The sequence below is a fragment of the Giraffa tippelskirchi genome, chromosome 6 (genome assembly GCF_054371585.1).
Source record: "Giraffa tippelskirchi isolate mGirTip1 chromosome 6, T2T-mGirTip1v1.2.pri, whole genome shotgun sequence".
Taxonomy (NCBI): domain Eukaryota; kingdom Metazoa; phylum Chordata; class Mammalia; order Artiodactyla; family Giraffidae; genus Giraffa; species Giraffa tippelskirchi.
Window position 1 is genome coordinate 33,684,931 of NC_137280.1, and position 22,171 is coordinate 33,707,101.

General features: G+C 38.9%; 1 protein-coding gene across 16 annotated transcripts in view; it reads left to right on the plus strand.

Annotated features, from left to right (window-relative positions):
• The window catches only part of COLEC10 (collectin subfamily member 10), a 484,235-nt gene that overhangs the window by 448,614 nt on the left and 13,450 nt on the right, over positions 1–22,171 (plus strand). For 14 of the 16 annotated variants that reach the window (XM_081505288.1, XM_081505281.1, XM_081505285.1 and 11 more), the window contains 2 exons: positions 16,583–16,654; positions 18,101–18,172. In XM_081505288.1, the coding sequence (XP_081361414.1) occupies positions 16,583–16,654; positions 18,101–18,172 (144 nt within the window). Of the gene's footprint in view, positions 1–9,237; positions 9,352–16,582; positions 16,655–18,100; positions 18,173–22,171 lie in introns of all 16 variants that reach the window. The other 2 variants (XM_081505278.1, XM_081505291.1) reach the window with 1 other exon arrangement.

Genomic DNA, 22,171 nt, shown 5'->3' on the forward strand with positions numbered 1-22,171 from the left:
GTCAGGAAGAGCCCCTGGAGAAAGAAATGACAACCCACTCCAGTATTCTTGCCTGGGGAATTCCATAAACAGAGAAGCCTGGCAGGCTACAGTCCACGGGGTCGCAAAAGTCGGACACAACTTAGAGACTAAAACAACAACAAACAACATTTATCAGCCTCCGTGTCCCTGTTTTCTAAATGGAGATAATTATATCTCAAATGCTTAATCTGAAAATTAAGACGTGTAGCATAGAGCTCAGCTATCACTTTCTTTTTTTTTTTTCATGAGCTTCCACAGCTCAACATTCAGAAAACTCAGATCATGCCATCCACTCCCATCACTTCATGGCAAATAGATGGGGCAACAGTGGAAACAGTGGCAAAGTTTATTTTTTGGGGCCCCCAAATCACTGCAGATGGTGACTGAAGCCATGAAATTAAAAGACGCTTGCTCCTTGGGAGAAAAGTTATGACCAACCTAGACAACATATTAAAAAGCAGAGACATTACTTTGACAACAAAGGTCCATCTAGTCAAAGCTATGGTTTTTCCAGTAGTCATGTATGGATGTGAGCTGGACTATAAAGAAAGCCAAGAGCCGAAGAATTGATGCTTTTGAACTGTGGTATTGGAGAATACTCTTGTGAGTCCCTTGGACTGCAAGGAGATCCAACCAGTCCATCCTAAAGGAAATCAGTCCTGAATATTCATTGGAAGAACTGATGGTGAAGCTGATACTCCACTACTTTGGCCACCTGATGCAAATAGCTGACTCATTTGAAGAGACCCTGATGCTGGGAAAGATTGAAGGCTGGAGGAGAAGGGGATGACAGAGGATGAGATAGTTGGATGGCATCACCGACTCAATGGACATGAGTTTGAGTAAACTCCAGGAGCTGTGATGGACAGGAAGACCTGGCCTGCTGCAGTCCATCGGGTCACAAAGAGTTGGAAACAACTGAGCAAATAAACTGAACTGAACTGAACTGAACCACTGCTATTACTAGTCACCATAAGCCTCTGCCCACATCCCTAAACAAAGGCTCATAGGTGGTAACCTGGGTTCTACAGACAGAAATCTACCATTCTGCTCCTTGCTGCCATTTCCTGCCTATTTTAGTCTCACTGCAAAGTAAACTTTTATTTATCAGAAGTTCACAAACTTGAGTCCACCCTTTCTCTTTGTTAATGTGGCTTCTTTTTCCTAACTCTTCAACTGAAACTAGGGCTTCTTATCAATTAAACAGGAATAATAGTGTAAATACTCCCTAGGAATGTAGTAGGATTAAATGAATAAAGACATAAAAAACCAAGCCTCAGTCTTTTTATCTGTAAGATGGGTTGATAATGGCATGACTGCTTCATAGGACTGTGATGAGGAGAAATGAGTTAAGCCATGTAAAGCCATGTAAAGCACTTAGCACTATCCTTAACACACTGTCAAGGACTCTTTCAGTTCAGTTCAGTCACTCAGTCGTGTCTGACTCTTTGCGACCCCATGAACCGCAGCACGCCAGGCCTCCAAGTATTAGAAAATCATAAATTAGCAAAATCCAAGGGAGAGTGAGAATGATATTCCTGGGTTTTTCTTCTTCATTTTTTTTACTGTAAGAACCATTTTCCTATAGCCACAGTCTGTGCCCTGGCCTGGCACTCACGTTGGTCTTAGGTCATTGTATATATATATATATATATATATATATATATATATATATGGGCCAGATACAACTTAGATCTATCTTTTTATTTGTACTTATGAAATTCTACTTCTGGACACTTTCTAATTCTGTTAGAAATGGTTTTATTTGGTACATCCGCATCTTTACAGGACATTCCAACTGATAACCAGTCTGTCTGGTTTTTGCACTGGTATTTGATCTGCAATATTCTATAATTTTCTTGAATTCTTTAAATTATACTTTATAGTTTTCTCTACTCTTTTATGAAAGAGTTATAAGTATATATGATTAAAATCTGATACTCACAGACTCAAGTGAAGTAGCATCTGAATAATTTAATTGTTTTCAAATTTTTTATCATGGTTATTCTTGATCTAAAAACATCATTTCAAGTCTCTTGAAAATATTTTTATCTGTGAAATAAATTATATGAATATGAGTCTTTAGAATTCACAAAGGTTTATCCATTATTTTGCTTTAGCTCCACTGACATGCTATAGGAATCATTATCTCTATTTAAAGAGAAGGAAACTAAAGATTATGATCCTTTTGAAGGTCATTTGTTTGACATATCACCCAGGATGGGTGTACATATAAGACACTGCAATATCAGTTGCAGTCAAAAATAGTTTACATGGTGTGTTCTTGTTGACTTAAAAAGTATTCACAACCTAAACGTTGAGAGCTATGTTTTATTCGGTAGGAGTTTTTAGGACTTCAAGCCAGGGAGGCAGCATCGCAAGTAACCTTGAGAGAACTGCTTTGGGGAGGTGATGGGGGCAGTCAGGTTATATAGAAGTTTTGCAACAAAGGGCAGGTAGTCTGAACATCAAAAGACTATTGTTAGTTAAAGGAAAACCAGATATCTCAAGTTAAGGAATTTATCACTTCAGAAACTGTTCCTGTGATATGCATCTCGGCTACCTGGGGGCCAGTGTTCTTTGTTTTCATATCTGGAGTGAAAACTCATCCGGAGGTAACTTTACTTAGGGAGTGGCTGTAGTCTCAGTGAAGTTCTATTCAGCTGCTCAGTTGTGTCCAACCCTTTGTGACCCCATGAACTGCAGCACACCAGGCTTCCCTGTCTAACACCAATACCCGAAGCCTACTCAAACTCAGGCCCATCGCGTCGGTGATGCCATCCCACCATTTCATCCTCTGTTGTCCCCTTCTCCTCCTGCCCTCAATCTTTCCCAGCATCAGGGTCTCTTCAAATGAGTCAGCTATTTGCATCAGGTGGCTAAAGTATTGGAGTTTCAGCTTCACCATCAGTCCTCCAGTGAATATTCAGGACTGATTTCCTTCAGGATGGACTGGTTGGATCTCCTTGCAGTCCAAGGGACTCTCACGAGTCTTCTACGCCACAGTGCAAAAGCATCAATTCTTCAGCACTCAGCTTTCTTTATAGTCCAACTCTCACATCCATACATGACTACTGGAAAAACCATAGCCTTGACTAGATGGACCTTTGTTGGCAAAGTAATGTCTCTGCTTTTTAATATGCTGTCTATGTTGGTCATAACTTTTCTTCCAAGGAGCAAGCATCTTTTAATTTCATGAATGCAGTCAACATCTGCAGTGATTTTGGACCACCCCCCCCCCAAAATAAAGTCTGTCACTGTTTCCATTGTTTCCTCATCTATTTGCCATGAAGTGATGGGACCAGATGCCATGATCTTAATTTTCTGAATGTTGAGTATTAAGCCAAATTTTTCACTCTCCTCTTTCACTTTCATCAAGAGGCTCTTTATTTCTTCTTCACTTTCTGCCATAAGGGTGGTGTCATCTGCATATCTGAGGTTATTGATATTTCTCCCAGCATTCTTGATTCCAGCTTGTGCTTCATCCAGCCCAGCGTTTCTCATGGTGTCCTCTGCATATAAGTTAAATAAGCAGGGTGACAATATACAGCCTTGACATACTCCTTTTCCTATTTGGAACCAGTCTGTTGTTCCATGTCCAGTTCTAACTGTTGCTTCCTGACCTGCATACAGATTTCTCAGGAGGCAGGTCAGGTGGTCTGGTATTCCAATCTCTTTCAGATTTGCCCACAGTTTGTTGTGATCCACACAGTCAAAGGCTTTGGCAAAGTCAATAAAGCAGAAGTAGATGTTTTTCTGGAACTCTCTTGCTTTTTTGATGATCCAGCGGATGTTGGCAATTTGATCTCTGTTTCTTCTGCCTTTCCTAAATCCAGCTTGAACATCTGGAAGTTCATGGTTCACGTACTGTTGAAGCCTGGCTTGGAGAATTTTGAGCATTACTTTGCTAGCATGTGAGATGAGTGCAATTGTGCAGTAGTTTGAACATTCTTTAGCATTGCCTTTCTTGGGGATTGGAATGAAAACTGACCTTTTCCAGTCCTATGACCACTGCTGAGTTTTCCAGATTTGCTGGCATATTGAGTGCAGCACTTTCACTGCATCTTCTTTTAGGATTTGAAATAGCTCAAGTGGAATTCCATCACCTCCACTAGCTTTGTTCATAGTGATGCTTCCTAAGGCCCACTTGACTTCACATTCCAGGATATCTGGCTCTAGGTGAGTGATCATACCATCATGGTTATCTGAGTCATGAAGATCTTTTTTGGTATAGTTCTTCTGTGTTTTCTTGCCACCTCTTAATATCTTCTGCTTCTGTTAGGTCCATACCATTTCTGTCCTTTATCAAGCCCATCTTTGCATGAAATGTTCCCTTGGTATCTCTAATTTTCTTGAAAAGATCTCTAGTCTTTCCCATTCTATTGTTTCCCTCTGTTTCTTTGCACTGATCACTGAGGAAGGCTTTCTTATCTCTCCTTGCTATTCTTTGGAACTCTGCATTCAGATGGGTATATCTTTCTTTTTCTCCTTTGCCTTTCGCTTCTCTTCTTTTCCCAGCTATTAGTAAGGCCTCCTCAGACAACCATTTTGCCTTTTTGCATTTCTTTTTCTTGGGGATGGTCTTGATCACTGCCTCCTGTACAGTGTCACAAACCTTTGTCCTTAGTTCTTCAGGCACTCTGTCAGATCTAATCCCTTGAATCTGTTTGTCACTTCCACTGTATAGTCGTAAGGGATTTGATTTAGGTCATACCTGAATGGTCTAGTGGTTTTCCCTGCTTCCTTCAATTTAAGTCTGAATTTTGCAATAAGGAATTCATGATCTGAGCCACAATCTGCTCCCAGTCTTGTTTTTGCTGACTATTTAGACCTTCTCCATCTTTGGCTGCAAAGAATATAATCAATCTGGTTTTGGTATTGGCTGTAGTCTGGTGGCTGCTAAATGGCAGGTATTCTTTCCTTCCTGAGTTCCCTCAGGGGTCACCATGAGTGGTGACTTGCAATCGCTGTTGACTGTAACATCCTTTCTTTATTGATATGGGCGGAAATATTCCTTTTCTCATCCTGCCCGGCCTGAGATGAACAGATATCTAGAAAAAGATTTTGATATTCAGAGCTATGACAAAGTCACCTCTCTTTCATCAGATCACATGCTGAGTGACCATATGACCAGACAACCAAAAGGAAGAGGCCCATATGTCCAGTGGGAAGTTCAGAGATGGAGTGAGGCGGCAAATGTGACAATGTGCAACAGACCAAAATGAAAGTCTCCAGAGACTGGGAGGCTTTGAAAGGAGGGTCTCTCGATCTATTTTTATCAGTGCTGCCCTAGCACTTGAAGAGCAAGGCTGGACAATGCGACCAATGATCTTGGGGCAAAGCCAGTGCTAGACCATAGACAGAGACCAAATACATTGAAATAAAGCTCACACAGAGTGTACAAAGGCGAGGGATATGACCTGCTTTCCTAGATGAGAGTACTCCTAAGGGGACATTATACTTTTGTTAAAATGGGCCACTTTTATTAATATATATTCCCAGGCAGCTCAGTGGTAAAGAATACACCTGCCAATGCAGGAAATGCAAGAGACTCAGGTTCAATCACTGGATTGGGAAGATCCCCCAGAGTAGGAAATGGCAACACACTCCAGTATTCTTGCCTGGAAAATCCCGTGGATGGAGGAACAGGTGGTCTGTAGTCCCTAGGGTTGCAAAAAAAATGCTGGACATGACTGAGTGCGCACGTACACATACACACACACACACACACACACACATATATATATATACACATATACATACATATATGTATATATATTGAGAAATAAAATATTGCCTGCCATATCAATAAACAAAAGATGCCACAGTCATCAGTGATAGCAGCCACTTCCGAGGGTCAACCAGTGAGCCCTGAGGGAACTCAGAAAGGAAATGAAGAATACCTGCCATCTAGCAGCCATCAGGGGGCTTCCCAAGTGGCACTAGTGGTAAAGAACTTGCCTGCCAATGCAGGAGAGTAAGAGACATGGAATCAAACCCTGGATCTGGAAGATCCCCTGGAGGAGGGTGTGACGACCCACTCCAGTATTCATGCCTGGAGAATCCCATGGACAGAAGAGACTGGCAGGCTATGGTCCATAGGGTCGCAAAGAGTGAGACACAACTGAAGTGATTTAGTGTAGTAAACAGCAGCGATCGGCCTGCAGCCACTCCATACATGAGCGCTGAGAAAACTCAGGATGTGAAAACACAGGATACTGGCCCAGATAACTGAGGTGCACATCAAAGAAATGATTTCAGTGAGCCCAGACTCTTGCATCTGCCCATACACAGAAAAGTGCTGAATTCCATGGGATATCTAGTTTTGTTTTTTTTAAATTTAACAGTAATCTTTCGTTCCAACTAGCTGCCCTTTGTTGCAAAACTCCTGTACGTCCTAGCTCCCTGTTCACTTCTCAAATCAGTTCTCTCAGGGTTATTTGAGATACTACCTTCCTCTTGGACTTGAAGTACTAAAAATTTCTGCTGAATAAAACATAACTCAATTTTTAGGTTGTGCATATTTTTTTTAGTCGACAATATCTAGATCTAGATCTATATCATCATCTTCTGATGATCACGGGGAGCAGTAATACCATGTTGGTGTTATTCCAGGGTTGCTCAACCATACAAAAATGGCACATTTTCCTGCTCCCTCTTTCAGACTAATATTTTAACTCTCAACAAATGAGCATGTGCAAAACTAAAATGTCCAGCAACTGACTAACATTTTAACTCCTGACAAATGAGCGCATGCAAAACTTAAATGTCCAGCATTCATGACAGCCAAGGTGTTCCTGCATCTTCTTAAAAAGTTTTTTTTACTGGTAATGGAATCTACGAAAATGCTTCATTCCATTGCCCATCTTTCTCCATCTCCTTCTGCCTTATCTTTTGGAATTAGAAATATGAGTAGGGGTGGGAGGTTAGGATGCAGTACTCTGCCCTGTCAAAAAAATGTCACAATGTAACTCAATTTTCTGGTCATCAGAGACCTAGTCTTAGAGAAGTGGTATCTGGTGGAGGAGGATTTAAGTGTTATTCTACCTCCATTTAGGTAAATAGGATTGATATTTTAATAAAGTAGAAGACAGGATTATTTTCCCTATCCTAGCTCCAATGACTTCTATGTAAATATTCATATGCTCTGGGTTCGATCCCTGGGTTGGAATGATCCCCTGACAAAGGGAATGGCTACCTATTCCAGTATTACCTTGCAATTGTTTAGTGTATTAATAGAGAAAAAGCACTTGCATTTTATTTTCTTGTTTGATAGGTTATCTTGCCATCAGAGGAAAGAGAGGTGTAGATGAATAAGAGCCAAGTCTCTTTTGTTGCTTTTGTTAAGTCACCAGGTGGTGTCCAATCCTTTATCGACTCCATGGACTGTAGCCCACCAGGCTCCTCTGTCCATAGGATTTCCCAGGCAAGAATAGTGGAGTGGTTTGCCATTTCCTCCTCCAGGGGATCTTCCCAACCCAGAGATTGAACCCATGTCTCATACATCTCCTGTGTCTCCTGCATTTCAGACAGATTCTTTACTGCTAAGCCATCAGGGAAGGCCCTAGTCTCCTTACCCCTACATCATTGTTAGTTGCCAACAAAACACACAGTAATTTCCTGTTTATAACTCTCATGACACTTACAGGACCTTGCTTGGTGCCTTCTTCCTACTAAACTTTTATTCTTAGATCATGTCTTGTCTGAGCCAGTGTTGTATCCTTAGGATCCAGCCCAGAACTTGGGAACTGGTAGAAACTCAATAAATATGTGTTTAAGGAATGAATGAGTGAGCACATTGTGCGGTTCTGAACAGCTCTTGAGAACAAAGTGTAGAATGTCTGCCTTTATCACAAATAACTTACACTCTTAATTTAAATAATAATGCATTGTAAAATAATACTTCAAGGCAGCAATTAGAAAGTAGTAACAAGGAACCAGATGGTGAGTTTCTAAGGAAATGATTCCGTCAATAAATTCAGAGAATTTAGAATTTAATTTGAGACAAGACTTATGGGTAGTATTTATAAAAGGAGAAAAGGGCTATGATTCCTTTATATTATTTGTGATTTATCTTTTTAATTGTAAGAGTAATTCAAGCTTGTTGTAACATATAACATGTATAAATGTGTGTAAAATAAAGATGTATAAAGAAAAAGCTAATGATCTCTCTTTTCACTATGGCATCCTTTTCAGATCCAATTCTCTCATGTAACCTTAATTAATAGCTTGATATTAACACTTTTCTCTGTATTTGTTCTGTTTATTTGTTCTTTCTTCTGAATTGGGTCATATGGATATGACTTTCCAAGAGGCATTCTTTAGATAATAGAACATGGATTTCACTCCTTAATTCAGGGATCTTTCATTATTTTTAGTAGTTGCATAACATTCCTCATATTTTCATTTGTCTCATGATGATAAACTTTCAGATTGTTAATGGCTTTTTGTTTTTACCACTACAGGCATATATACATATATACATTTGTTCTTATAGTTATTCCCATAAAATAGGTTTCCTATCCCTGGTGGCTCAAATGGTGAAGAATCTGCCTATAATGCAGGAGACTTGGGTTCAATCCCTGGGTCAGGAAGATCCCCCGGAGAAGGAAATGGCAACCCACTCCAGTATTCTTGCCTGGAGAATTCCATGGACAGAGGAGCCTGGTAGGCTAGAGTCCATGGTCGCAAAGAGTCAGACATGACTGAGCAACTAACACTTTCATTTTTCTTTCAAGGTAGAGTGTGTAGATTTTTTATTTTAATCATCATTGATAGATTATTTTCCAAAAGTGCTGTAACAATTTATGTTGCCAAAAACAATGACAGTGTTTTCTCTATCTCTGGCACCTTCAGATACAATTAATCTTTTGAAATTATTACTAAATCTGATGGCAAAATATGATACAGACATTTACACAGATATATGTTTTTCTGACTAATAGTGAATCTGGATATTTTCATCCATCATTTGCTGTTAATATTTTTATATTATCTTTTAATTTCATTTATTGTGTTTTTTGGAAAGTGATTTGCAAAAACTTTTTATATGATAAAAATATTAATCGTTTTTTATGTCTTAGTGTTTGATTTTTTTCCTATATATCATATTTTTGTTGGTAAACTTTATATATTTATGTGGCATCTTTTATCATATAAAAACTTTAAATTTCTCATATGGTCATATAAGTCTTTTATTTTATAACTTTTCCCTAGGAGATGAATTTCAATCAGAGAGAAAGCCATGTGCCTTTCAATGGAGACACACATTGAAAGACATTTTAATGAACAATGAACAGACACATTGGGCAGGAATAGAAGGTTATACAGGTCAGTGTCAAAAAATAATGCCAGAAAGTTCCACTGATGCCAGTCTGTGAAAGTCCAAACACTAGACTAATTAGTTTGGACTTGACCTAGAAACACAGAGTAACTGCTGAATGTTTTGAATAGGGCAGTTTTATATTGAAAATGTGATTTTATAAAGATTAAGTTTGCACGGTGATTTGAAAAACTGAAGTTCAGTGTCAAAGAAACCAGTATTTCAACAACTATGTATTGAAGAGACACAGTTCTAGGCACTTGGAATCACCAGTGAATAAAAGACTGTGAAGACCATTTAGGGCTCACTTGCAAGGGTTAGTGTATGAGGACAGGGAGAGATAAAATAACGGCAGTAGAAATGGAAGGAAAAAGAAAGGATGGATGTGAGAAAAAATAAGCATCAAGATGGGAGATAGAAAGGAGGAACGAGGACTTCCCTGGTGGTCCAGTGGCTAAGACTCTGTGCTCTTAATGCAGGGGACCGGGGCTCCATCCCTGATCAGGGAACTAGATCCCACATGACTGTGATTTATTAATAGTTTGCTAGCACTGCAATAACAAAATACCACAAACTGGGTGGCTTGAGCAAGAGAAATTTATTGTCTTACTATTCTGGAGACTGGCAGTCCAAGGACAAAGAGTTGGCAGATTTAGTCTGTCTTAGCCAAGACCCCTTTCGTTGGCCTACAGATGACTGTCTTCTCACTGTGTCCTTACATGGCCTTGTCAGGGATGAGCACAAGTATCCGTCATATTCCTTTGTGTGTTCAAGTTTCTCTTCTCATAAGGACACCAATCAGATTAGATTGACTGCCCTAAAAGCCATGACTTAAGTGAATCACCTTTTTAAAGGCCTTATCTCCAAATATAGTCCCATTCTAAAGTGCTAGTGTAGGGCTTGAACATATGGATTCTGGGGTTATGGTTGTCGTTCAGTCTCTAAGTCATGTCCAACTCTTTGTGACCCCATGGACTGCACCACGCCAGGCTCTTCTGTCCTCTACTGTCTCCCAGGATTTGCTCAAATTCATGTCCATTGAGTTGCTGATGCTATCTAACTGTCTCATCTTCTGCTACCCCCTTCTTTTGCCTTCAGTTTTTCCCACCACTAGGGTCTTTTTCAACGAGTTGGCTCTTTGCATCAGGTAGCCAAAGTATTAGAGCTTCAGCTTCAGCATCAGTCCTTCCAATGAATAGTCAGGGTTGATTTCCTTTAGGACTGACAGGTTTGATCTTCTTGCAGTCCAAGGGACTCAAGAGTCTTCTCCAACACCACAATTTGAAAGCATCAGTTTTTCAGTGCTCAGACTTAATTTTGGAGAAAGGATACAATTCAGCCCATAACAAACTATGAAACTCCTGTTCTATCCATTGCATCAAGCTTCTGGAGGAAACCTGAATGATGGTCCCATTGCTATATTAAGCTTGAATAGACTTATGGTTCTTAAGACTGAGCCCCTTGAAAATTTCACCTTGATCAAAAGCTGTTACCTTTCATGTAAGATTCTCTCTGGGACAGCTTTTCTCCTTGAAGGCATGTAGTTTCCTGAACATGGTTCTTTTGTAACCATATCCTTCCTTTAGACAGGTACAAGCAATATTTTGTGAATGTTTTAGTATTTATTTATTTATTTGACTGTATTCAGGTCTTTGTTGCAGCAAGCAGGATATTCGATGGGACTCATGAATTCTCTAGTTGTGGTGGGCCGGCTTAGTTTCTCTGTGGCATGTGGGATCTTAGTTGCCCACCAAGAATCGAACCCATGTCCCCTGCATTGCAAGGCAGATTCTAAACCACTGGACCAGCAGGGAGGTCCCTGTGAACATTTTAAATGTGTTAGGGAAAGTGTTGGCTGTTTACAAGAATGATGTTATTTCATGCACATTCATCATAAGGAGGTGACATAATGTTAGGGAAGCATCTCAGAAAAATCTCTTAGAGAACCTGTGTGCTACCACCATCTCTTTACTAATCATGGAGAAACATATTGTTTATTGTTCTTAATCAAGGTTGACCAAGGTCAGGATCTCCCTTATCCACAGATAGCATGCCTCCCGGCCATGAAGATGCAAAAATAATGTTTTTTAGAAATCGTACCTGCTCATTTTTTTCTGCTTTCATTAAAAAAAAAAAAATGAAGAAAATTGCCCCTTAGAATCTCAAATGAAGAAAGAGTGCTGTGATAAAAATGTCACCATAGATCTATAATCTCACTACAATATCCCCCAGTGCTATCTTTGGGAGAATCAGCAAGTCATGCCTGGTTTTAAATTAAAGATAATCTTTAATTTTCTTTAATATCATCTTTAATCTTCTCTTTAAAAAATACGTGTATCTAAAGATAATCTTCTTTTATTGGCTCCCATAGGTACCAGTTCGAGTATAAGACCATTTAGACCAGGGTCCCCAACCTCTGAGATCTAATGCCTGATGATCTGAGGTGGAGCTGATGTAATAATATTAGGAATAAATGTAATGCCCTTGAATCATCCTGAAACCAGGAGAAGGACCGTTAATGTCCCCCATCCCCACCCCCATCGTACATAACATTTTTCTGGCAGAGGAAAAAGTACAAAACTTCCTGTGAATTTTTTTAGCATTTCCAAAACCAATTCACTAATTTTTAATAATTACTTCCTTTGAGCAGGGGGTAATGACCTAGGCTCAGCTATTTCATTTCAAACTAGAATTTAATTTTAAAAGACTTTTTGCTTGTTGGGGGAAAAAATGTACCAAAAAAACTGCTCAACTGTGTGCTCTGCTGGAATTCTGCTGGAGAGATTACCGCAGCAAGCTGGTGGCCTGGGGCGGGGGGCTGAAACAAATCATTTTTGTAAAATTGAAATGAGTTCATTACAGTTGATAGCTTTTCGTTTAATTTTTAAATGTAAAGTGGCTATTTTTAAAAGATGGAAAGTAAGTCTAAATTGCCCTACTAATCCAATGAAATATTGCCAAGAGGATAAAAGCAGACAACTGTGAGCCATGTGGGGATCCTTTCCAAAGCTTGCTTTTATGCTTCTCTTCTGTTCTCATTAAAACAAGTCCCAAAGATCAAATGAAGCTGGGGCCCAAGCTCAAGGCAAGGGGACAAGTTGTTTACTTCATTGCAGCCAGCAGCCCTCTCACCACCAGGCTGGGATTCAGGAACACAGGTCAAAAGGATAAAAATCCTATTTTCACCTTCCCAGGTCTCTATCAGCAACCACCAGGGAGCAGCAGATGACTAAGTCACTCTTGTGGCTGCCTCCAGTTAAGTGCTTGCTTGAAAATGAATGGGAAAGCTTACAAGAAGGGAGAGAGGAGAAATAATCATGGCAGTAATAATTCGTATTAGTGTGGTTTTATGATTCACAAAAGCACACACATGCCCGCGTTTGATCTTCCCTTTTGGTGAGCCAGACTTGCATCTTTGGTCCCATTGTGCGGAATTGTTGTTTAGTCACCAAGTCATGCGCAACTCTTTTGCGACTACATGGACTATAGCCTGCCAGGCTCCTCTGTCCATAAGATTATCCAAGCAAGAATACTGGAGTGGGTTGCCATTTCCTTCTCCAGGGGATTTTCCCAACCCAGGAATCGAACCAGCATCTCCTGCATCTCCTGCATTGACAGACGGATTATTCACCACTGAGCCATCAAGGAAGCCCCATTGTTTCGTGATAACAATCCCCAGACCCAGAAATGTTAAAACAGAAATTTGTTCCCAATCAAACACATTGTTCAGAACATTGGTTTTGAAGGCATTTTCCCTGGTTTGAATTCTGGCTTTATTGCTTATTATCGATGTGACCTTGGGAAGTTATCTAACCTCTTTTCAACCTCATTTTGTCTTCCGTAAAAGGGAGATATCCATCTCAGAGGTTGTTGTGGAGCCCAAATGACAGGATGCAGGTCCAGGACTGGGAACTCTTTGGTGCTTAATAGTCAATAAATATTATCATTGTATTTATAAAATGTTTTCTGGCTCATAAAGTATACCCAGTTCAGCTATATTTATTAAGCTCCAGAGTCAAGCACTTTGCTAAGTTTTGGGGATGGTAGAAAAATCACTGAAGACCCTAGGGATCCCACAGGTCACAGACGAGTATAAAGGATAAACAGATAAACACACAGCACAGATAAACAGACTCATAGAAGGTGGTATTTTAAACAATGAAGATAATTAGAAGGAGAATTTAGTCCAGCCTGGGAGAGTCAGAGAGAGCTTCCTGAAGGAAATACTTTTCTAATTTTACCTATACTAAAACTCTCTGAAAAGAGTATTATCCTGACATTCTACAAATGAATGAAACAAAGTCCAAGGTCAAGGGCTTCCAGGGGTCCCTCAACTGGTGAGTGGCAGAGCCAGGTCTTACCTCAAGGATACATTCCCTTTGAATTAAGTCACTGAGATATTGAGCTGGTTTTGTCTTCCCCACTCTCTTTCTTACTTAAAGAGGAACAAAAACTCACTTTCTGCATCTCCCTTTTTCTCCTTGAAAAATCTGGTACAGCGTCAAGTTCTATAAAATCCACAATCTACTAAGAACCACACAATCCTATAGTGGAAGGGACAATTGTTTTTTAGTAGGGATCCAGAGAGGCAGAAACAGACATATTGTTAAATTGTATTGTTGAAGTGTATTGTTCTGCCACTCACAAGTTCTATGACAATAGGGTAACAACTTAATCTGAGTGAGTCTCAGTTTTTCCATCCATAAAATGGAGCAGTAATCCTTTCTGTCTCCTAGAATTGCTGTGATGAGCACATTAGCACAGTGCTGGCACTCATGATAATTGTTCAATAAACATTCACTAATAAGTTTAGCTAGAGAAATGCCATCTAGTTCATCCACATCACTGGCCTGATTATGCTAATTGCCTGTGGATTTTTTCCTGAAAGCCTTCTACTAAAGGAGATACTAGAGTTTCATGTGTGCAGGGTTGCAGTGCCTGACCAGTCCCATGATCTGGAAATCCAACCTGTTCCATACTTTGCTATGCTTTCATTTAAACATTCTGTTCTCAGAAAAAATTAGAGAATGGCTGATTGTTCTTTTCCTGGATAAATGAGTGTCTCAACATTCTCTGTCCCACACTAATCTCATCTAATCCCGGGAATTTCATTTTCGTTTTTTGAAGTCTCTTACCTACCACTTTCCACTGGAGATAACCAGGACTCCTTCCTGTCCTGAGATTGCTGTGGTAATAAGGCAGGTAGCTGATCTTAATAATATTGTGGGTTGTGCTTTTTATTTTCAAAGCACATTCACATGCCTTCCTTGTTGATCCTAATACACTGGGAGAGTTGGGGAGGAAGGGGATTATCTCCACTTGAAGGTGAGGAAACTGAAGTATAAAGGAAAGAACAAGAGCCACCACCACTGCTAAGCATCAATTACATTCTGGGTCTTTTAAAAAAATTTTTATTTTATACTGGAGTATAGTTGATTAACAATGTTGTGTTAATTTCAGGTGTATGCAATGTTTCAATCTTTTATGCATTTTTATTGTTTAGTTGCCAAGTTGTGTCTGACTCTTTTTCGGCCCCATGGACTATAGCCCACCAGGTTCCTCTGTCCATGGGATTTTCCAGGCAAGAGTACTAGAGTGGGTGGCCATTCCCTTCTCCAGGGGATCTTCCCAACCCAGGGATCTAACCTGCATTTCCTGTATTGGCAGACAGATGCTTTACTGTTAACCACCAGGGAAGCCCTTCTTTTACACATAGTATCTTACTTATATTTCTCAGGAGCCTTCTTTATTAGATGTTATTAGTTCCACTTATAGAAGACAAAAATGAGGCTCATAAAATGAAGTCACATATTCAACTTTCTCCAGATACTGAATGCTAGAGCTGAGAAACTCCAGATTGATCTCACACCAAAGCCAATAAGCTCAATCACTGACTTTTGCAAATTTGCTTAACCCATCAGTGACTAACACGACATAAAGTCAGGATTCCTGGTTCACAGCTTAGGACACCTTCCACCAAACCACTCATTCAGTCCTTGTTGACTGGTGAACTGCTAGAGCTAGACCCACCTATGACTAGAATAGTCACTGTTCACACTGACCTGCTTTGCAGCTGTTCCGTACTCCTAGCTAGTTTTCTGTTCTTACCTTCTAGTCCATGCCTATGATTTTGAGATTCTCAAGCATCTTTGATTCTCAAGTCAGAGAGCAATAAATATATATGAGCTTTCCAGATGGCTCAGTGGTAAAGAATCCATTGGCCAATACAAGAAATGGAAGAGATGCAGGTTCAATCCCTGGGTGAGGAAGATCCCCTGGAGTAGGAAATGGCAACCCATTCCAGTATTCTTGCCTGGAAAATCTCATGGACAGAGGAGGCTGGTGGGCTATAGTCCTTGGGGTCACAAAGAGTCGGACACAACTGAGCATGGACAGATACACACATATTATAAAATTTATGTATACTTAATATATATATTTGTACATATAGTACATTGATATGCATGTATATGGATGTATATGCAGGATGTATATAGATGTACATGCTTCCAGAATTTGCCAGATTCTCCAGCAAGAATAAAGATTTGTCAGGCCAAGCAAACTTCTCAGGGTTTTACCAACAAGGATATTTCTTTAAATACCAAGTTGGATGTGTGTTGGTTTGCAATTTTGGGAATTTCCTCAGTGAAATCTGAACCTGTCCCCATACATGGAGGGCAAGGGGTGAAAAAGAAGGGCAGGCCACTCCAAACTGGTAGGTGGAATGTTTCATAAACAACAGAAGTTTCAAGACTCATCTTGAGCAGCCTTAAGACAAGTAGATCTCTGCACTCACCCACCAGAATCTTAAAGGTTTATTTACATAGATGCCTTAACTGGGCTCAGTCATAGTTTCTGCCTAGGTGGTTTCAACACGTTATTATCTCAAGGCTGCATCCTTGAAATGGCTTGAGCTATGCAAACAGGCTGGAATGTACATTCCACAGACAGGGGAGAGGGTGAGGAGCTAGGGTCTAGCTTGCTGGTCAACCAACTGCCACATCCTCTTGATTACCTCCTCCAACAACAAGGGAAAAGGAAAAGAAAAAAGTTAATGGGAATCTCTTCTCTTTCTCTGAGTGTCTAGTTCACGTGTGCCTATTAAGCATAATCACCTTGAAACTATAAGGCAAGCACTGAGCTGAGAGATGAATTCTAACCACGTTCAGTTTCTCCTGGGGAGTCTGTGCTTATGTTACTATTTGAGCTGCTCCACTCATTCATTTTTCATTTCAAAAGGAGATGATGGTGAAAAAGGAGATCCAGGAGAGGAGGGAAAGCTTGGCAAAGTGGGACGCATGGGGCCGAAAGGTAGGTGACATGATGTGACTTTGACACTTTTCTCTCTACAGAACTTGGCCTGGAAGTTTAGCAGCTTTCATAACACCCTCTGCTCCAAAGAGTCACAAAATGTATTTCACATATGAATTTACTCACCACCAGAGAGTTCCCATAAGATTGCTTGTCAGCAAGACTCGGACTCAGTTCTCAGGCTGCATCATTAGGGCTGATGAAAGAGGAACACCCTGGGAATTCTGGAGCATAGCAATCTCTGGGAATATCTAAGAAACGATTAGTTTTAGAAACACAGCTTTGTTCATTTCTGTGTCCCTCCTCAGAAGCCACACTAAGCAACTCAGGTTTAGGGTGTGAGGAGGAAGATAAGAAAGAACAGGAAGAACTGTCTGATCCGTTGATTTACTCACTTTTTCCCAAGCTCTCCCAGCAAATGGTGGGGTATTTATGGGAGAGATATGAGCAAAGAAATTGATAATAACACAAGGGATATTTGGGAATGTTTTAATCACAAGCCAAGACTTAACCTTGACAAAATACAGCTTCCACATTGTGATGTGTAAGCATGTGTGTCCTGAGTGCTAGAACCATTCCTTGCCAGCTGCTACAAGATGGTGGCCCTGGACCTCTGATTTTTATATCTTCAATAATTTAAAAAGAAGCAGACTCATAGGCTTTTGAGGCTTCAATTTGAGAAATGCTGACTTAAACTCTTCTTAGTCTGTAAAAATCTTCCCTGGTGTTGCCAGTGGTAAAGAACTCACCTGCCAATGCAGGAAACGTGAGACATGGGTTAGATCCCTGGGTTGGGAAGAAATATGTTCAATCAACTGCGGAATTATTCTCACATATAGATAGCTTTACAACTGGTAAATATTTTTTAGATAATCACAGATTAAAAACCCAAATTAATAACAATTTTGTAAGAACTCAGGAATTCCTGATTATATATATATATATATTTTTAATAAAAATTTGACACAACAATCTTCGATGTCCCTTTGATTACTAGGTTTTATGATTATGCATTCCCTCCCCTTTTAAAAAATGGTAAGATAGTCAAATCTTGTTTTAAACTAGTGAGGAAATGGAATCCCCAAGTGAAGCTAAAATGGATCTCAGGAGGAACAGAATTAGAATAAAATACAAGAATTCTTTCATTCAGCCCCTTATCTGACCTTTAGATTAAACATCCTCTGCTCAAGTTCTTTAGAAATATTGCATCTGTAAGCATTTTAATATTATCAAACCCAGGACTGTCATATTCACCCACACTTTAATTTTAGTGCATACATTATAATGCTATTAAAATAGGTAATATAGCAAAGAATATATATTTTATATCGCAGATAGAAGAATGTACTTTTAGGTATTTCCTTCAAGTGAATATCATATATTAGGCATATCATTAAAAGGAAGATAAAACCTTAGGATATAAAGATGACATATTTTGCTTTTCAGGAGTTAAGGGAGAACTGGGTGATGTAGGAGATCAAGGCAATATTGGCAAGACTGGGCCCATTGGCAAGAAGGGTAAGCTGTATTTTACCATTCTCCAGTAGCAATTTAAAGCAGATGAAACCTACTCTTGATCTATTTTGAAACATTCTGTATCACAAAAATGACCCTTTTTCTTTCTTTTAAAATACGAGTTCTCTCTTCCTAGCTTGGCTGTTTCTTCCACATGTAAGCAATGTGTCTTTACAAAAAGGCCTTGAGCAAAATTCAATTGAAATTCAAGGACAGAGTCAAACATAAAGTTCAGTTAGATTCTACACAGAACTGTCTCCTGCGACCTACTGGTTATAATACTTTATACGATTAAAATGAATGTCATGACCATGAAGCACACTCAGTTGTAGAAAACTATTCATAAGAATCAAGGTAGCCAAGAACAGTATAATATTGTATTTTAATTGGAGTGGAATAATAATAATTCTATGCCTGAGATCTGTTAACAGAGTAGTAATCTGAAGTGTATATATCTACATCCTTTTGTTTTCACTCATATCTTGATCCTGCACATTCTTGCTTCACTATTGTCTAAAACAGAGGTGGCCTCCTCTTTATTATCTCAGCACTCTTTATGTTCTTTTCCTAAATCCCCGCAATGGTAGCCGGTTACTTACTCTTACTGCTTCTGATATTCAGCAGTTCATACAGACATTGTACTATTGGTTTGAAGATGCAAAGTGATCACTTTTTACTTGGATACACAATTTGCTTGAACCTACCAACTGCTCCAGTGGAGATGAATTGCAGCAGAGGAGTATTTTAATCAGATACTTGCAACACTTGAGCTCACACAGTAGTAGTGGGAGGTGTCTATGAAACTATACCTTAGTACAGTGTTTACTCCAGTTAAATTTATACACTTATGATTTAATACTGCATCATTATGTTTGTTTACATTTCTCACATCTGGGAATGGCACCATGTATGGTCTGTGATTGTGTGTGGAAGTTTTGATAAATATTGACTTTCTGTAATCAATTTGTATTTATTTTATGGTATAAATGATAAAATAGACTACTATCTATTTAATGCATATATTTTATGCATTCATGACATACCTTTTTCTTAATTTTCTTGGTATTTCTAGTCTACGCAGTTTATCTGTGAGTTTTTTCAAATTGTTGCTAATCTCCAAAAACTTCCCACCAGTGGACCACATGTTATATAGTTTGTGTATATTTCTACTTTGTATATCTAAAAAGAGTAAGATTTTTTCACCCCTGCTGCACTGACTTTTGATCTGAGAGGTGATACTGTCCCCCCTGGAATGCGTCGATTAAGAGTACTGTGTCCTTTTGCTGTTTCCCAAACATGTCAAGGTGTCTTCTCCTGCCTTCTGCCTTTACTCAGACAATTTTCTACCCGTAGACACCTCTTTGTCCATCACTGTCAGTCAAAATACCACTCATTCTTTGAAACTATGGAAAAATAAACTTCTTGATAAAGCTTTTCCTTAAGCCGTCCTTTCTTTTGTGTTCCCAGCCTGAACTTGATCATCCACTAAGGTATGAACATCCTCTACCATGGATTATTTGGTCTGTCATACAGCAGAGTATTTAAGCTCTTGAGGTTTGAAATCAGAATGACTGGGTTTCAATCCTGACTCAGGTTCTTTCTTGTATATATTTGACCTTGTATACATTTCTTAAAGCTATCTGTGCTTCAGTTCCCTCATGGACAAAATAAAGACAATAACAGCCTAAAAAAAAAAAAAGAGAGAGCGAGACCTGTTTTCTGATCCAACTTTCCTCCATCATACTTCTCCTTGTATCAGTTTTTGGAGTGGATACAAGTATTTTGGGAGCTAGCTAAGAAGAACTTGAATAGGCGAAATATTTCATTTCGACTTAATGGAATATATCTCTGTAGTTTGTAGTCACTTCCACGTACAGTTAAGTTCCTGCTAACAATTCTGATGTAGGAATAGCTTCCAAGAATACTTCTACCACCTGCTGTGCAGATGTATCCAAAGTCATGATGGAAAAGTGCAGGGGCAGAGGTCAGGTCATCATAGGAATATGTCCAGGACATCCAGTCCAAGAAATGTGTAGACTGTTCAAAAGAAACAGGGTATGAAATGTACCAGGCAGAGTTCATCGGTGGAAAAAAATTTCAAATCTAACAGCTCATATGTGAATATGATTTTACAGAGGTATTTTCAAGTTTGACAATATTCTTATTTTACATACAACATCAATAACAAGTTGTGAAGGTGAGAGAAATCACTTATATTATTTATAACAAAGACAAAATTCAGATTTCTGCTACAAGCTGTGAGAAATTCACCACATGAATCCTTCTGCTAAGAATGACTAGTTGAGTCAAAAACAAACAAACATATTTGAAGGCATGAGAGGGCAACCAAATTGAATAGACTTTAGGGGCTGTGATCTGGAGAAGAAGGGGACCACACTAAGGTAGGCTCTACATCCTGACCCATTTTTCCTCATTTACAGATTCACATGTGAGGCAGCATTAAAGGACTAAGAGACTTGAGCAGCAAGTTGCTCAGGCTGAATTGATATTCAAAGTCTGCCAGAACATTTAATATGAAAAGGAATAGCAGCAATAAAAACTTATTTAAAAATCATACTTGGTAGTGAAATATTGAACACTGCTCTCCTGTCAATGGAAATGAGATAAGTATAGCCCTCATCATCAAGTCTAGCCAACAGTCAGCATTATAGAAGAGGTTCTAGCCAGAGCAAAAATGCCAGAATAAGAGATAAGAATCACAATAGTTGGAAATGGAGAAATAAGAGGGTGATTATTTCCTAATCATGTAACATACCCAGAAAATTCAAAAGAATCTACAGATAAGCTATTTGTATTGTTTTTTTAAAGATAGCTTAACAAGGGACTTCCCAGGTGGCACACTGGTAAGAATCCGCCTGCCAATGCAGGAGCTGAAGGAGATGCAGGTTCAATCCCTGGTGAAAAAGATCCCCTGGAGGAGGGCATGACAACCCACTCCAGTATCCTTGCTTGGAGAATCCCAGGGACAGAGGAGCCCGGTGGGAGTCAGACATGACTAAACACGCAGGCAGAGCTTTAACATACAAAAATCAATTTTTGTTTCTAAGTACTAGAAACCATTTTAAAAACTGAAATTGAAAAGATTCCCTTTATTATAGCAAATATCTAGAAATAAATCTAACAAAAGATGTATAAGCTCTCTACAACAAACACTACATGATTGTAATGAGAGAAATTGAAGATTATCTAAGGAGATGGAAGTAAAGCTACATTCATAGATTGGGAGACTCAATATTGTTAAAATAAGTAATATTGTTAAGATGCTCCATATTTGATCTATAGATTCAGTCTTCTCCCAATTAACATCCCAGAAGTAGTTCTCTTGGAATCTGATAAGCCAATTCAAAATTTATATGGAAATGAAAAGGACCACAGATACCCAAAGACTGTCTTGAAAAATAAAAACAAAAGTGAAAGGTTTAAATCAAATAAATGTTATAAATTAATGTTTAATAAATTTAAGCGCTTATTATAAAGCTAAACAATTAAGATAGTATTGATTCAGTGCAGAGACAAATAGACCAGTGGAAAGAAATAAACAATGCAGAAACAGACCCCAAACTTGAATTATGCAAAGATGATATTTTTTTGAAATGGGAAATGAGATGCCTATTAATAAATATTGCTAGGTCAGTTGGATGAATATGAATGCAGCCAAACATACACAGCACATAATATATGAAAAGAATTATAGATGCACAAAATTCATTTATTAATTAAAATGTTACATTTTTAAGTGAATTTTGTAATGTGGCAGCTGACTACTTGTAAAATTTAGTCATCTAGTTTTATTTCTTTTCTTATAATATGTTGATTTTTAAAAGTATTTTTCAATTTGGAATTTGGTATTTTTTAAAAGAAGTCTCCTCAAATTGTATAAGCTTTGGATAAAGTCATCATGAATCTGCCTCTGGTTATATCAGCTTCATTTAACAAATGGCTAAAGGGATGTAAAGGTGTAACTAGAGTGCAGGATGTTGG